The sequence below is a fragment of the Calliphora vicina genome, chromosome 2 (genome assembly GCF_958450345.1).
Source record: "Calliphora vicina chromosome 2, idCalVici1.1, whole genome shotgun sequence".
Taxonomy (NCBI): Eukaryota; Metazoa; Arthropoda; class Insecta; order Diptera; family Calliphoridae; genus Calliphora; species Calliphora vicina.
In genome coordinates, this window is record NC_088781.1 from 54,713,909 (window position 1) to 54,732,105 (window position 18,197).

At 32.6% G+C, this 18,197-nt stretch overlaps 1 protein-coding gene across 2 annotated transcripts in view; it reads right to left on the bottom strand.

The window, feature by feature from the left end:
- Window positions 1-3,553: 3,553 nt before the first annotated feature.
- The window catches only part of LOC135950931 (uncharacterized), a 65,023-nt gene continuing 50,379 nt past the window's right edge, over window positions 3,554-18,197 (bottom strand). For both annotated transcript variants that reach the window (XM_065500461.1, XM_065500460.1), the window contains 3 exons: window positions 16,361-17,787; window positions 12,414-12,743; window positions 3,554-4,910 (listed from right to left, as the gene is read on the bottom strand). In XM_065500461.1, the coding sequence (XP_065356533.1) occupies window positions 3,820-4,910; window positions 12,414-12,743; window positions 16,361-16,937 (1,998 nt within the window). In that variant the 5' untranslated portion in view covers window positions 16,938-17,787 and the 3' untranslated portion in view covers window positions 3,554-3,819. The remainder of the gene's footprint in view (window positions 4,911-12,413; window positions 12,744-16,360; window positions 17,788-18,197) is intronic.

Sequence of the window (18,197 nt, forward strand, 5' to 3'; positions counted from 1 at the left end):
GAAATTACAAACTTATATATACCCCTCTCACGAAGGTGAAGGGTATAAAAATAGAGTCACAGCGAAGAACATGAACAAATTTGTATCTGTAATTCTGAGGACGATTTGATCTTGTGAGAACATAACGATGGATAGTCTGGACATAGAGTTACGTATTCAAATAAGTCACTGCAAAACGTAACTATAATGCAGTCCAATTTTTCCAGAAGGCAATTGCGTTACATTTATATGAAAAAAACAGAATGCTCTCGGTTCGGAGGCACCTTCATGCCAAGTAAACCCAACTTTCAAATTCTAATGATGTCAATATGCAGTCAATACCATCTCAAGTTAACCGAGTAGGGACTGGGAGGTTAAACCTCATATATGCAACTATTATAGTTTGATCTTCGAAAGATTGCGGAACTCTAAAAATCAATCATGGTGTAGTAGGACGGATTGCGGGGTGTCTAGGGGGGTTATTATATAACAACTTTAAAAAAGAAATTTGTATGCTTTATACATTGAATTTCGAAAGTGTTTTGTTTTGATTCGAATTACATAATAACCCCCCAGGTCTATTTGGCCAAATTTGGATACAAAGGCAACCAGAATACCAATTGAGTTGGATAGGAAAAGTTTTAGGTCTTTAATAGACCTAAAATGGCTAGAGGAAAGATTCCATGATGAATAGATTAGCTAGATATGATCTAGGAAATCTATTAGGCTTCATCAGGGGACTCTGTGAATTCCAGTCTATACTTTTACCCTTTCCTTTTTGTTTCACTGGTGTTTACTCACTTTTGAGACTTGTCCAAATAATTCGATTTCGGCTTAAATTTACCATGAGCGAATAGTTCCTGGTACTTTTATTGTTTCTTCATCTAACTTTGTTTCACTGGTGTTTACTCACTTTTGAGACTTGTCCAAATAATTCGATTTCGGCTTAAATTTACCATGCGCGTCTAGTTCTTGGTACTTTTATTATTTCTCCGTCTAACTTCAGAGGCATTAATCTCCTTTCGCAAGATCTCCTAACTTCCGATATTAGATTAAACTAATTTGCGACACATTAACATAAGCTATCACTGGCTATAGATAGTTCAGAATGAAAATCTGTTGTGATTTATGTTAGTGAGACAGAATTACCCAACTTTATCTCATTCAATGAATGTGTATTTTGCTTGCGAAATATTGATCTAAGCTTAAGACTTCTTGGTTTAGCAATGGTAATATTAATCAAATAATTTATTTTCCAGTTTAGAACTTCCGATAACAGTGGAACTACTGATTTCAATAACAATTAATGGGTCGATTATGGATGCCAACGAAACTTTAGTTGCGTTGTCAGTTGCCTAAATAGTATTACAGGTGGCAACTGTTGCCAGAAATTTGTGGTTGCCCTTTGGTAACTCGGTTGCCATCCATAATCGATCCATAAGTTCATTAAGCCAATGCAGAAAGATCATCTTTGGTTTTAGTTCAAAAATCGTTAAAATATATTAAGTTTTAGCAATGTGTTCGAAAAGGTTCGAAAATATTAATTCTTAATTTAATTTTCAAAATCAAATTAAATATACAGACCAATTATGAAAAAAAATTCCTCAGGAGTTTTTTCCCTTTTCGTTTTTTTAACATAGTATTTGAATAGAATAAGAATTCATTCTTTGTAGAATTAATTCCTTATTGAATCATTCAAGTTTTCTTGAAATCAAATCGATTACAAAATAGCCTATAAAATTTATTCTTAATTCCATTCCATTAATACCTAAATCGATCCAACCATTCCATTAAAGCATTCAGCACGTATTAATTCATAGGCTTAATTCCTTTGTACTTCAAATATTTTGAATTCTTTACTTGGAGAATTCATTCTTTCAGGCCTGTCACACATTTTGTTCGGAATGGTTTCAATTCCGTAGTTTTTATTCCGATCGATTTCGTTTTAGGTTCTTCAGATTCCGAGAAATTTATTAATTCCAAAAATATTTAATAATTCCGTATTTCTGATTTTAATTTGAGCGTATTTTATATTAAAACAAAAGTAAAGTTTTTGGTACAGAAATTGATTAAAAATTTTAGAAAAACAAATAATTATCAATTCCACTTTGAAAACTCAAAGTGGTTTCATTCCGAACGAAATTTTCGTTTTACTTTTTCTTAAGAAGCGAAATATAGAATTAATTTCACTTTCGATCGGAATGGAATTCTATAACAGGCCTGTTTATTGAATCATTCAAATTTCCATAAATTCAAATCCATTACAAAATAGCTTTAAAAATGTATTGAATGATTCAACTTTTCTTTTATACAAATCTTAAGGCTTAAGTAAATTTTGTAAATGATTAAAAACTAATTTAATGTAGAAATAAAATATTTTAGTTCAATTTCTATAAGATTTGAATTAACAAAAATTTAATCTTTCAAATGTTGCATGAATTCTGTTATGAATTAATTCAACGATAAATGAATTATCAGCCCAATTATGAATAAAAAATTCCGCGGGAGTTTGTTCCCCGGGAGTTTTTTCCCATTGAATTTGAATAGGAAAAATGAGAAAAGGGAAAAAACTCCCGTGGAATTTTTATTCATAATTGGGCTGTATATTTAAATAAAAGCCCTGGGTGGTTACTCTCTAATTCGATTAGAAAGGAAATTTTTGCGAATTACAATGTATTTGGCACACCGGATTTCGGGTAACCGCCCTGATGTTAAACCATTCCTTTTACGATCTTCCAGCTTGAGGTTGTGTGATTCACCCATATATAATAAATGATTAAATTTATTACCTGTATTTGAACAGACGCCAATTGAAACTGCTATCAATTTGAATTGGAAAACTGAAAAGGCTTAAATTAAACTTCAGTCGAATTAGTCGCAATACATAAGTACCTGGTTTTGAGCACATCAGGCACTCGGACGGTGGTACAATTAAGAGCAAACATTTTATGTATCCCTATTTTAGAGCGAGATTTTTAGTATTATTCATTAACAGTGTTATCCCCATTTTCTCAATCAATGGTTATTTTTTATCGTGACGATATAGTGACAGCTCTCATACAAAAAAAATTTAATTGGAAGTGAGAAAATGCGGGTAAACCTTTTAGATAAGGAAATTTCATTCAGTCCGATTTCTAAATCCAGGCATTAATCTAATATGTAGTAGAACTTTCGAAAACATTATGAATTTAAACATATGCTGTTAAACAATTTAAAAATTTGTTTCTAACTAAGCCAAAGAAATTGTCTGCCTAAAAAAATAGCTCAAAATAAAAACTAGCTCAACGAAAAATAAATTAAAAACAAATATTGTCAACAAGTTTACTGTCTTTTTAAGATGGTTTTAATTTTGCATTTTGCAATTATTGCATTTAAATATCATGGTGTTTTCTTTTTGTGATTAAAAAGAAAAGAGAACTAAATTCTACAATACGCAAAATTTAAATAAGTTTTAAGAATAATAGTAGTACATACTTATATTTAAAAAAATACATATAAAATATCATAACATTTCATTTGTTTTCACTTTCTTTTTTTAAATGTTTTACTAAATATAATAATAATTTCAATTACATTTAAAGTTTATAGTTTTTTTTATTTTAGTTTAGTTTAGAGTTATTTCATTTTGTTACTAATTATACATTAAATGGCTTAAAAAATATACACAATTATGAGTTTCAAAATTAACTAAAGTTTAACTTTTTTCTTTTCTGATTTCAATTCTGTTTGTTTCTTACAAATATATACTCGTTTCTATTTTTCATGTTTGTTTTTTTAATTTAATATATAAAGTGAGTGTGGTTTGTTTGTTTATTTTTAAAATATTCTTAAACTAAAATACTATTTACATTTTGTTGTCTGGTCCAGTAGTTTTTTCCACAAATCAAACTGTTCATTGGGCTTGATCATATGGACTGAAATAGCTTTGCGTATATTGCAGGGATTGAAAGCAATACGTCGATTTAAGAACATATTGTCGTGGACACGTTTGACGCCCAATTTTTGTGCCACTATGCCCGTAGTAAATACATCCTCCAGTTTTAAGTAGAGCTGCTCTAGGGAACTTTCATACAGTTCGTGTACAATGTCACCGGTCATGACGTACGCTGGACCCGTGGTGAAGGGTGGAAAGACGGCAGCACTAAATTGTCCTGTCGATATGTAGTATTTTGATTTCTTATTGCGTATGGGTTTCCATTTTTTCGCTAATCTACCGTAAATCACCCGTTTGTCTTTTGCATGAGCATCGAGAAATTGCAATAGTTTTGGTACATTAATGAACATGTCATCGTCTGTTTTTAGTATGTACTTGGCCTTGGGACAATTATGATCTACCCACTCCAGGGAGGATAATGTTTTCAGTGTCAAATTATTATAGGAATCAATAAAATGGCCCCTTATTAAATCGCCATAAATCATATTCTCCTGAGTCAAGGCCTCACTGACGCTGGCGTTTGTAGTGCGTCCTAGTATAAAAGCGGTGGAAACATCTCGTCGGGTGCCGAAATGACCCCAGGTTTGTCTTATACCCAATCTAGCTTCAGCATGTGTTTGAGCTGATGTTATGAGAATCAGTAATTTCAAGTTGGCGCCCTTATTCGGACAGATTTGATTAATGTCGATTTCCTCATTCATATGACCCGATTCATAAATTTGTTTTGTTGGTATGCCCTGTGTGGGATCGGATGCCACTTTGGCAACTTTTTTTGTGGTGGACGTAACTTTGGGCACATTTGGTGAAGCTGCTGCGGACGATGCGGGTGACTGTTTGGCTTCATTATTCTTTTCAACTGCCGCTGTACCAGCTCCTTTTATGGTCATTATAACGGAAGGTGGTAAAGCTTCGTCGTTTTCATCATCATCCACTAAATTTTTGGCCTCATTTGGTGTGTCGACCAGCGGAGGCTGTGCTATTTCATCTTTATCAGAAGCTGCAAAGAAAATAAAAGAAATTTAAGTATTAGTGGGATATTTTTCGAGTTTTCCGGATTGTAATAGAAGAAAACTTTGTAAAATAAAAACATTCGTTTAAAAAAATTGTTTGTATGGAATTGTTTGCTGAGAAAAATATATTTAAAGATGCCGAATCCTTCTTCGAATCTTCTCCTTATACACTTTTTGCCACAAACTAAAATAATTTGAAAATAGAAAGACTCTTAATCGCCTTGCCAACACCTAATGCAGGGCATTTGTAAGAATTAGATGGAAACCTACTGTTCGTTTGAGAAGAAAGTCAAATCTGTAAACTAGCCATCATTTAAGAGTTCAATTAAAAACCCAGAAGGTGTATCTCAAACCTTCCTATCGAAACTCTTTGTACATAGGGATACCCGAATACTCTCAATGGTGTCGGGACTACGTTAAGCGAAGACACTTACATTTCCTTTAATACAGGAAAGTTACATTTTTAGCCTGATCAAAGTCTAATTTGTATAGATTTTGTATCCGAAATTGTGAATATGATAAACAGTTAGAAGAACTAGAGGCCGAAGCCATAGATATGCGGTCTTATTTAATACTGTATTTCCGAAAAGCGGGGATGATACATTGTCCCAAATATGTTACCTTTGCATTAGCCTGCATATAACAGAGGGAGATCAACAAAAGCTCTAAATGAGCTAGTGAATATTTCAGAGAAATCTCTTTCATTGGGGAATGGTTGATTTATAACACATCGTTCAACAATATCATTCCTGTCAACACTATGAATAGGAAAGTTTGGAATCAGCTTGTTGTCAGGTGGATAAGCTCTTCTTCTAGAATTACCTATATTGTTTTTGGAGGAGTTTCTTTAAAGAAATTACAGTCTATAAAGTGCACCACAGTCAACATCATATTTCATTGAATTGCCAGGGTCATCTCACAGCGTTGGAGAACCCGGATATAACCGCTAGCAAAAACGAACTGATTCTCTTCACATGGAACTATGTTGATACCTGAGTTTCGATCGATGGTTTTGAACATCTCCGAGAACAATCATACGAACAGAGTCAAATATATTGATATCATACTGAATTTCAAGTAAAGCTTCAAACAGAGTGTCATACAAAGGAAAGAGAAGGAAATTTGTACTACTGTAAGAAGGTGATTGGAATGAGCTGGCAGCTGATTACAAATATTCAAATGAACGCTAGTGTTCGACGGATACTTCTGTAAGTATTGTAGACAAGGATCTATGTGGATCTATACCAATATTCTATACACTGGTTACACTACATTCCTAAAGCAACTGTCACTGGATTTTGTAGAGAGAAGGTGGAGACAAACTTTGTTATTCTTCGTAATGGAGTGGAAATATCTATGGTCATTGTTCAATTTTATAGATAGTAAAGATTCTGAATGAAAATTTCATCATATCCGAAGTTAATACTGTATCATGATCGTGAATCTTAAAAAAAGCAACAAATCAACATAATTAGAGTTAGTGAATGTCGTCTTCACAACTGACGAAAGTGTATATTTTGGTAGTGTTTCCTCAGAACGAAAGCAGTCCTTGACTACCTTTCATACAAAGCATAATTCCCAAATGAAGACAAACAGTGACTTGAGAAGAGAAACCCACTTTGATCTATTATTATACACATTATCATGGACTTTAGTGGGATACAATCACCTTGGAAATTCAAAGGACATTCTGAACCTAAATAGATCAACACTCAGCAGAATAGGTAATGTATTAACTGGACATTTAGAGCTGAAGTCTCATCTGGATCGCGGAAAAAGCTCTGGAACATTTCCTGTACCAATGTCCTGCATTTAGTCGAATAAGGGATGAACACTTTCATATACTCACTATGCCAATGGGAATATCTTAGGAATACAAACTGGAAATCACTTAGAAACTATATCGAGGGAATGTGCGTACTGAAGAGAATATCGCCACTGTAAACGAAAGTGTCTGACGTATCGATTTTGCACAAATAGCATGACCTACATCCATATAAGATCCAGCTGGTGCAGAAATTAAAGGCACAAGAGCGTTATTCTTTCGCCGATTGGGCTCTAGGGCTGTTGGAAACTGGGTACAATGTTTAATCGCAAAATTGTGTTCAGCAATGTTACTCATTTTTGGCTTAACGGGTTTGTTAATAAACAAAATTGCCGGATATGGAGTGAGACCAATCTACAACAGACTCTTTTACATCCAGAAATGAACGCAACGTTTGTTGCGGATTATACGCTGGTGGCATCATCGGACTTTATTTCTTCAAAAACATGTAAGAGAGCTATAATCGGCTGTACCGAATCTTATATACGACCCCTTTCACACTAGGCAATTTAGTTGCGCAAGTCTCTTGCCCAACAACAAAACAGCATGCAAAATTTTCTTCTCCTTAACCCGACATTTCCTCTGGCATCTACAAACACAAGAGACTTGCGCAACTAAATTGCCTAGTGTGAAAGGGGTCGTCTACCTTTCACCAAATTACATTTCAAATGATTTCGAGAAATGGCCTCCAAGGTCGTGTGATTCGACATCTTTCGCGATAAGTCACTGGTTTATGCTGATAAACCAGCAACAATTGACCCATTAGAAGCCAACATTGTTCGTGTTATTCGTGACATACGACCGAAAAACACCCTGTACTTATAAAATTATAAGTAAAATCAGTTGTCCCTAAATAGTTGACCGCTGAAGTATTTTCATTAATTTTTTTTTCAAAAATATAAATGAAAAAAGGGTTATATAAATAACTTCATTATAATAAAAAAATTAAAGTAACAACAAATAGAGTTACGCCTTTTTTATATTAAGCCATCGATATACTCGTATGTACATATAAACATATGTTTAAATTAATAATTTTCTAGTTATCTCAACATTCTTTCCACTTCCAAATTGTTTTAATACTACTAGGTTTATGTTCTTAACCAACCACTAAAAGTATGAGTCCACACAAAAATACAACGTAAGCACTGATTTTAACTAATAAACTAAACAAATATTTGAAACTCAAATAAATGTTTTATTGTGGATCATATATAAGAATATTTATGTACATAATATGCATGTACCAGTACATAAAATATATAAAAAGAACAACAAACGGAAGTGAAATAAAATAGATTTATAACTTGCGGTAAAATACGTACAAATTTCTTATAAAGGAAATTCTTATACAAATTCTTCTATTTTCTAAGATAAGAACTGTTAAATAGTAAAGTAGTAAAGAGTAGAGTAAAGTAAATACTGAAATCTAAGTAACTAAGCAAAATCACACATGTCACACAAGAAAAAAATAAAATAAAATAAAAATTTAATGCGAAATTAAATAACACACGAATTTACGTCAGAGATGAAGTTCTTTAGGCCTTTTGGAAATTATTTTTTAAGATTTAGGTCGACTTGGCAAAAATCTACATACATAAGTATTTAAGGAAATGTATGTACATATGTTTTATCTTAATAAAAAATATATTCTCGTACATATTTCCAAAATATGACAAATGCTACATCAAAGTAAAATCACTTATTTGTTCTTATAGGGTGGAGGGGTTAAGTACATCAAACAAAGCGAACAAACAAAATACGAAGTGAATAGCAAATAATAAATCTCTGCCGCATAATGCGGTAAAATGAAGAAAAAAATATTCAAACAACTAAGAGAGCTATATTCGGCTGTGCCGAATCTTATATACCCTTCACCAAATTATACTTCAAAATACAAATTTTAAATATTTTTAAGTAAACAAAATTTATTTTTTTCCAAAGTTGTTTTTTTTATTTTTTGGAAAAAAAAAATTTTTAAATTATTATTTAAATTTTTTTTTTAAATTAAAAAAATTTTTGGTTTTATAATTTTTTTTTGTGAAAAAAAAATTCGGTTTAAAAAATATTTTTTCTGATTTTGACCCATTGTAGGTCCAACTTACTATGGTCTTATATACGTCGTTGCAAAGGTCTTTGAATTATCTATCATTAGATATCTATGTATATTAGATATATTGTCTATATTAATCCAGATATACATAGGTAAAAAATAGGTCAAAAATCGAGGATATCCTGGTTTTTTCTTCATATCTCAGCCATTTGTAAGGAAATAGAGATCATTGGCCTAAAAATTGCCAAATAATTGGTTTTTCTCGAAAATTTTAAAATTTAAATCGCAGCTACAGAAAAACTATAAGAGATATTTTCATAATTTTTACACATTTTTATTCCCTATTATATTCTTAATAAATCCCAATGAGATGATCAAAAAATTCTGAAATTTGTTTAACAAAATTTTTAAAAATTTGAAAATGGAGTTTTGAAACTGCCGTTAAAAAAATTTTATTTTTTTGTTCATACCTAAGAATAGGTTAACGGTATCCTACGAAGACAAAAACTCATATACAAGTAAATATGGACATATTTTAAGTAAAAATTAGCTTTTATTTTAATATTTCTCAAAATATGTTAATTTTGTTCCTACATTTCTTGTTCTAGTGGCCTGAGACACGTTAATGGCCTGGCGAATGGCCACCCTAATATATATACTTTATAGGGTCGGAAAATTATATTGTGGAAATTACAAACGGAATGACAAACTTATATGTATATACCCTTCTCACGAAGGTGAAGGGTATAAAAAGAACAATTTTTAAACAACATAATGAAAATAACAAATATTAGACGAGTATTATTGAAGTCTACTAAATAGTAGTAAAACCAAATAACATGAATGGAATATTTTTTGAAGTTTTATATCTACAAAGCAAACAATACTTAAGAAGAGTTTAAACATCATATTAAATAGAGTCACACAAACAGTTGGGCGCTCATAAATAGATACATATGCTTTTCTTTCGCCATAGAACTAATTTGTGCAAAATTGTATCAGCATTGCAACTAGGGTATTTGAATTATTCGATTTTTCTCTTGTTCGAATAAAACGAATAATTCGAATAAGAGATTTTAACTTGTTCGAATAATTTATTTTTGTTTTAAAAAAGTAAGGAATGATGTTTTGATGTCGGCTTTTTAATATTTTATTGTTAAAGAAAAACAAAAAATACCGTTAAAATTAACAATTCAAGTATTGATAATTTTAAAAAAACATTCGAAAACAAAGTCCATCACTTTCGACAACCGTTTCAAAATCACATTCTTCATCACATTCAACTCCACTTTAATCTAAGTTAATATTTTGATTATTAATTGCGATTCATGTAATACTTCGCCAGCTGAACAACAAATATTTTATTCCGTATCTTTTATTTTCATTGGTTCAAGTCCTAAGTTAAAAATTTTGAAAGATTTGTTTTTAGAATTGTAACTTCTTGCAGTAATATTTATATATTTATAGAAGGAGCTATCGGAACACTCATATACAGTGATCGAAAGTCCCTTTGTCTTTAGTTATTTGTCGAATTTCAGAAACAATACAATTTTTGTGAGTCATTAAGCAATTTAATAAATTTAAATGTATATGAACATTTATTCGTTTTATTCGATTATTCTACATAAAATTGTTCGAATTATTCGTTATTCGAAAATGGCCATTTTTAAATTGTTCGAATAATTATTCGTAAGAAATTATTCGATTAATCGAACGATCATTAGTCGAATGAATACCCTAATTGCAACATAATCAACAAATTTATGACTGCTCAATCAATATTCCGCGGGGACATTTGTATGGGGGCTAGATGAAATCATGAACCGATATTGGCCATTTTAAATACCAAAACTTATCAACAGAGGGTATTTGTGGTAAATTTTAGCCAGGTAGCTCCTGTCCATCTATCTGTTGAAAGATCGTCTGGAATCGAACGGAATGACAAAATCAAAACAAACAACAAGTTAAGTTGAAGTATAATTCACCAAATTATACATAAAATTTAAATTTTTTTTTTAAAATTTTAAAAAATTTTGTTTTGTTTTTTAATTTTTTTTTTTAATATTTAGCGAAAAAATAACTTTTGGTGAAAAAAAAAATTCGGGTTAAAAATTTTTTTTCCGATTTTGACCCATTGTAGGTCCAACTTAATATGGTCTTATATACATCGTTGAAATGGACATTGAAATATCTATCATTAGATATCCATATTGTCTATATCTCAGCCATTTTCTTGATTTTAAATAGCAACGGAGCCGGAAGAATTCCGGAGATATTGATGTATGTAAGTTATTTGGAGGCTTAGGAAAGTTGATTTCAACAGACAGACATGGCTTAATAGACTCCGCTATCTATTAGGATCCAGAATATGTATACTTTATAGGGTCGGAAAATTATATTGTGGAAATTACAAACGGAATGACAATCTTATATACATATACCCTTCTCACGAAGGTGAATGGCATAAAAAGGATTATAAAAATAATAAAATGTGTTCAAATAAGTCTATAATCGAAATAATGAAAACATGCATACGAGAGAAAAATTTGAATTTCATCCGGTAATTAATCATTATTTTTTTTGCGGAAAAAACCCATCACTCAAATAAAGTCTAAGCATTATAAATACTAGGGAACTCTGCACCATCAATTTCAATGGTAAACAAGTGGTTTACTGAATTTCGTTGTGGCCGTATCAAAGATTATGAACAGATACGTCACGGTGTTAAAATGTATCAAAGTGGCAGCACACATTTAGCACCATCGTAAGAAAGGCATAGCAAATATGTATGTAAAATGTATGCTATCTTTTTTCTTCGATGGTACACCACTTTTATAAACGTCAGTTTTGACAAATCTGTATATACAGTGGTTGACAAAACAATGGAAACTTTTCCAAATATTTCATTAGTGCCCCAAAAATCTGAAATAATTTTTTAAAAAATTTTAACATTTTTGTAGTATTTTATTTGTATACTTTTATTAACTTAATTTAATAAAAAACAAAGGACATAATTAATTAAATTCTAAAAATGAGAAAACAAAATTAAAAGATTTCTTTAATACGGCATTGACAAAATAAAATAAATTATTGATTATTAAATTATTATTGATCGAATAATCGTTTATTCTAAATTGAAAATTTTATTAATTTGAATAAACAATATATTTTCGATTATTCGAATGACAACCCTAATTGTAACTCACTGCATAACTACTGTGTGAAACAGAAGAAGTATTTGCTGTATTAATATTTATGAACTGATGATCTTAAGTCATGGGGGGTGTTAAGGAAATTTCCTTAGATTCGGAAAATAAGATTCGGCCGAAAAGTTTTTGTATAAAAATAGAAAAATGTAAAACAAATTTTAGTTTTTTCCCTCCAAATGCTTGACCTGGATCCGCGCCTGTCTTAAAAAAAATCATTTCTCTTGATCTTGACATATTTTCGAAAATCACTTCTAGCTTACGCTGCTATCTGTTCGAACACAATTGTATGGCATAATAAAAACAAATTCTATACATATGTATGTACTTTAATAACTATGTATAAGTATTCTTACGAACATTTTCGTGCATACATATGTATGTAGATATTTAGATGTGTACTTACATTTATTAACATTGTCGGCGGGTGCCACTGAAGGGGGTTGTTGTTGCTGTTGAACAGTGATATTTTTTAATATCTTATCAGCACTTTCTATGAATTTTTGTAGGTTTGATGTCGGTATTAAAACATCAGATTCTGGTATTTTATTTAGATTGTTGTTGTTATTGTTTGAATCAGCAGTAATTTGTTGATCTTGTTGCTGTTGCAGCTGATCAGATGTCTGCTGCAGTTGTTGATGCTGTTGTTTTAATTGCTGATTGGTATCCGATGACGCTAAGCCACCAGCACCACCAACACCACTTGCTGCGGATGTTACTGAATTGTTGATATTTCCTGAAATGTATGTATTTTAAAAGTTGTTTTAATTTAGTTTGTTTTTTATTGGCGGGGGTAAATTGTTGAAAAGTAATTATTTGCTAATATAATTATGTATTATATAAATAATTTTAGTGTAATTTGTTTAAATGAAAATTTCATTAATTTGTAACAAATTATGCCAGGAAATATATTCTCAATTTGAGTGTTTTTATTACCCTTGCGACTCATTACCTAAAACAGTCCTAGGCAGGAATTGTTAATAAAGGGTGTATTTTAAGCTAAGATAGAATTTACGATATGGTTAACTGTCAAACGAATTGTCATACTGCGATTTGCCAGTATACTCTGGCAAATCGTAATGAATAGATTGACGCTTGAACAACGCTACCAACTTATCAAAATTTACTTTGAAAAGCAGATCGATTCGCGCACTGTTTTATCGCAAAATTGTGTTCAGCGATGAGGTTAATTTTTGTCTTAACTCGTTAATAAAAATTGTCGAATATGGAGTAAGACCAATCTACAACATCGAACCTTAGTTCTTCAAACATTAAGCCGGAGCTTTACAGTCAATGGATCAGTGATCAGTGGTTTTTTGTTCGAAAATATGGATGACATTCATCCCGGCGAGATTTGGTTTCAACAGAAGACCGCAAGCATCTATTTATTGAAATCAAAATTTGTAGATAACTTGACTTCGAGAAATAAACCTGTCAATTGGCCTCCAAGTTAGTTCGATTTGACATCTCTCGATTATTTCCTGTATGGGCCACTTGAAGTCACTGGTTTATGCTGATAATCCAGCAACAATTATCGCCTTGGAGGCCAACATTGTTAGTGTTATTCGTGACATACGGCCAGCAATGCTAGAAAAAGTGGCTCAAAATTATAACGTCCAGAATGCATTTCGTCAAGATCATCCGCGGTGATCATATGTCCGAAATCATTTTCAAATATTAATGCCATGTATTTACTTTTTTACTTTTTGCTATTATTTTAAAGTTTTTATATTTATAAAAATACCCTTATTTATTGAGAAATTTATATTAGTTGACCTCTTTACGAAACTTTCGAGAACTAGTTCTTTCACTAATTATTTTGATTTGACATTGTCACGCTTTTAACTAGTTCCAAGAAGGAGGAATACCGAATCCCCCTTCTACCGAATTGAGTCCTTAATCAAACCATTCAGTCGCACGAACTAAGGCATGTATCCTTCTGATATCCATACACTTCAGATTCGTCAAGTCGTGCAAAAATAGTCAACCTAACGTTCCGAATTTCACATCCGCTAAGTCCGGCCAGTGGCAGAGAGTTGAGCAGCTGTGTACACCTCTTCCTCGTTATGGCAACTTATGCAGAAATCTTGAAATGGCGTGCATTTCGAAAAAGCAGTGACTGCTACAGACCAAAGAAATAAGGACGGCGTTCAACGATTCAAAAAACCACAAATTTTATGGGTAGTCTTTGACAGCCTCCTTCACTTCTCAATGCATGCAAATTACATCAACCAAAATGTTAGAAACAGCTCTTACTGGCACCTCTACGATTCAAAACTCGCAAATTTTAGGGATAGTCTGCGACAGCCTCTCAAGGCACGCAAATTACATCAACCAAAAGGTTAGAAACAGCTGGCACCTCTTGGGGCATGAATAAGGAGAATATTGTAGCGACGTATAAGGCGATTGATCGCTCTCTTCTTATTTATGCTGCCCCAGTATGGACCTCATTTCTTAGCGACAGGTTTACAAATAGCCCAGAATAATGCACTCCAGATCGCAACTGGTTGTGTCTTGATAGTTCCTGCTGACATGTCATCTGCCGAGTCACCCTAACCATCAGATTCTGATGCAGGATCTCCTTCCACGACACATCCGGATGGACTTTCGAAGCTTTCGCAGAGACATCCAAGACGTTATACCATCAGACGTCGACCGACTGTCAATTGCAAGTGCTCGGAAAACGTTACATCAAGCGGCGGTCTCTGAAGGTAAAGATGCAACAGAGTCTTAAATTAAAACCCCCTGCGATCTCGGATAGTGAGAGACAATTACCCAAACATTCAAGATCCATATGGACACAATTAAGAGCCGGTTGGTGCAGTTTCCTCAACTACTACCGATAACGAATTGTTCCTGGCACTTTAAACTGTTGCCCCGCCTGTCATCGAAGTCCTCATGACAATTTGCACTTATTCTTATAATTTCAGGAAAAAACTATCGACCACAGTCGAACTATTAGATACAACAACTAGATTTCGCTGCAGAACTCGCGAAATGTTCAGCATAACGATCGAACGATCAGGCTCTTGCCGTTCTTCAAGTAGTCTATGTAGACTACTTGCCTGTGCATAGTCGTAGTCTCCTAATGCCCGTATCTTCAACAAATAGATATCTAGTGTGTAAAATACCAAGCAGTTAAATTTACCTAAAAGGTAACTTGACATTAATTTCAAATCAATATCTACGGGTAAAAATTACCAAATAATTTTACTCCATAAGTAACTAATCACTGCCATTTATCTATTTGTTGAAATTACGGGCATAAGTATCATACGCTTACACCATGGGATAAATCGGTAAGTCAAAACATGCAGTGTAGGCCTCAAAGTCAACATAACTAACGAAAATTGGAACTTTCGAATGAGCGCCACCCCCAAAGTTGGAAGTTATTAGCTCTGCTCATTTACGTTCCCATTAAACACTTGCATCGAGAGAGTAAAGTAAAAATATATAAAGTTTGTCTCTCAAATACTCAAAAATAGGAAAAAGTAAATCAACACTTTACCAGTAAAAACTTGTAAGTAAACTATAATTTTGATATTGGGGCATAACTTAAAAATGCAAATGTTAGCTTTTCCCATCTTTCTGATAACATATGGATTCTGAGCCAAAAGAACTGCTCATCTTTTGAGGCCAAGAACGAGTCAAGCCAATATCCGTTCTGTATCGATCGAAACAAAAAGTAGTCGGAAGGGGCACGGTCTGGACTATGAAGCGGCAAAACTTCCCAACAACTTCACTCTAAATACAGGTATTGCAACATGTGGCCGAGCGTTGTCATGATAGAATATTAAGGTTTCATGTCTGGCCGCATATTCTGGTCGTTTTTCGGATAAATCGCACTGCAAACGTTTTGAAATTGCTGCTTGAGTAACTCCCAATGATTTGGCAAGCTCTTGCCTCCAATTCTTGGTCTTCAATTGAACGTAAATGAACGATGTTCCAGTAACAATTTGTAACAATTTTTAGTTATTGAACAGGCTTATTGTTTCGAAAACTTTAAATAATATTTAGAGGAGCAGTCACGGATATTTTGATTATAAATGAATCTGAAATGGCCTGCTGTTGGGCTTAAATACAATTCTTTGATAATAAAACGTGAAACGCAACTTGCCTCTACAAACAATACAATTACCAGATTCGCCTTAACAAAACATCTGAGAAGCATTTAGCAGATGAACTAAAATACTTTCTGAGCTTTCCTCAGTTGCAGTTACTTTTTGAATGTATTACAAATAAATTTCAATTAGCAATAAAACATGTATGTACTCGTACTTGTTGCTACTTTTGAAGCTTCCCCGATTAGCTAATATCATTAAAATGTAAATATGTTATTAAATTTTTACTCACCCAACGTATTATCAACCGCTTGGACATATTGTTCCTCTTGCATTAGATCATTGTTGTTATTGAAACGTTCTAACGCCATTTCATCGACGGCATTCTCATCCCCACCACCAGCATTTGCCAATGGTCTGCCTTCTGAACCCTGACCTTCCAAACCGGCCTCATTTACAACTCCTCCACCACCACCACCATCATCATCTATGGCATTAACATCTATTGTAGGTTCTCGATGATGGATTAATTTTTTAATAAACACCATTTCATTGCCATGAGAACCACCCAATGAGGGATGCGGTAAATTGGCATGATAGATAAATGATTTATGTGCGCCCTCTATGCTATTACCATTTGACACTCTATTGGCATCGTAATTAGCTGCACTGGAATCCAGTTCATTTGTGGTGCTGCGATTATTATTGTTATTTAGCAGTGGATAAGATACCAATGAAGCACTGCGCATGGGAGGAGGTGCTAGGGTTTGTGTTGACGAATATGAGGTATAGATGAAGATGGTTAAAACGACAATGGTTAAAACAATTAAAAATCTTAACAAGCGTGTATTATGCATATTGCTAGCCATGGCGTTACGTTGTTAATGGATGATGTAGATGATGTTGATAGAAGAGTATTTTTCCAACTGAAGCTGTCGGTTGAGTTGGGGTTTTTGGATGTTTATCAATAATGAAATTTTGTTGAAATAATATTATGGCTTAACAACTTAGAGTGTGTGTGTTGTTTGTGTGGTGTTAGAGATAAAATACAGTCTGGCGAGTATTCTCTTTTTCTGTGAGTTGAGTTGTTTGTTGTTGTCTTGTTTTTTTTTTGTATTTAGCTGTCTACTTGCTGTTTCTTGTTTCTGGTTACTGCTGGTCTCAATTCACTGGTCTTTTGGTTGTTGTGGAATAATAAACAAATTTGCCTGCCTTCTTTTTGATGTATTACATGCAAAAAAAGCAAAACACAACAAAAGCAAAAATAATAATGTACGTGAAACAAAAACAAACAGGAATGTGTTTAAAATGTAAATAAATGATGACTAGTTGCTGTAAAGTCGTCGTCGTCGTCTTTTCTTTTCTGCGGGGTTGTCTTCGTTAAAGTTGTCGCCGTCTTCGTGTCTTTTCTTCTTTTTCGTTTTGGTATTTAATAAATCGTTGTTATAGTTGTTGTTGTTGTGGTTGCTCGAGTACGTATAATTTATAAATAAATCTTAATTTCCTAATGTTCTCTTGTTAAAACAAATAACAACAAATCTCCTCCAGTATCCAGTCAGCGAACGCTTACTTTTTCTGTGAGTGTATAAATTGTATAAGCTGCGCAAGCTTAATAGCTTCGTTTTTAGTCATCATTTGTTTGAATATAATTATTTGGCCGGTTTGTATTTCTGCTGTGGTTTATTTTTAAATATTTCTCCAACGTTTCGATTCGGACGCCTGAAAAGATAACAATCGAAAAGAATAGTTAGTAATGTAGTTAGTACGTATTTAGCATTGGTTTTAACAAATTGTTTATGATAAATTTTGATAAAAAATATACAGTGTTGGACAAAATTATAGAGACAATCACTTCCTTATATTTCGTTGGCACCTTCAGTGAGATTGTAATTTGAAAAATGGCATGGTATTATAATCTGTTGTTTGCATTTGTAAATGTTGAGGTACATACAGTGGTTGACAAAACAATGGAAACTTTTCCAAATATTCCATATGTAGCCCAAAATTTAAAATATTTTTTTAAAATAAAATTGTTTTTTTTTAGTATATTACTTGTATAGTTTTATTTATATAAATTAACTGAAAAACCAACAACATAATTAATTATATTCTAAAAAAAAGGGAACAAA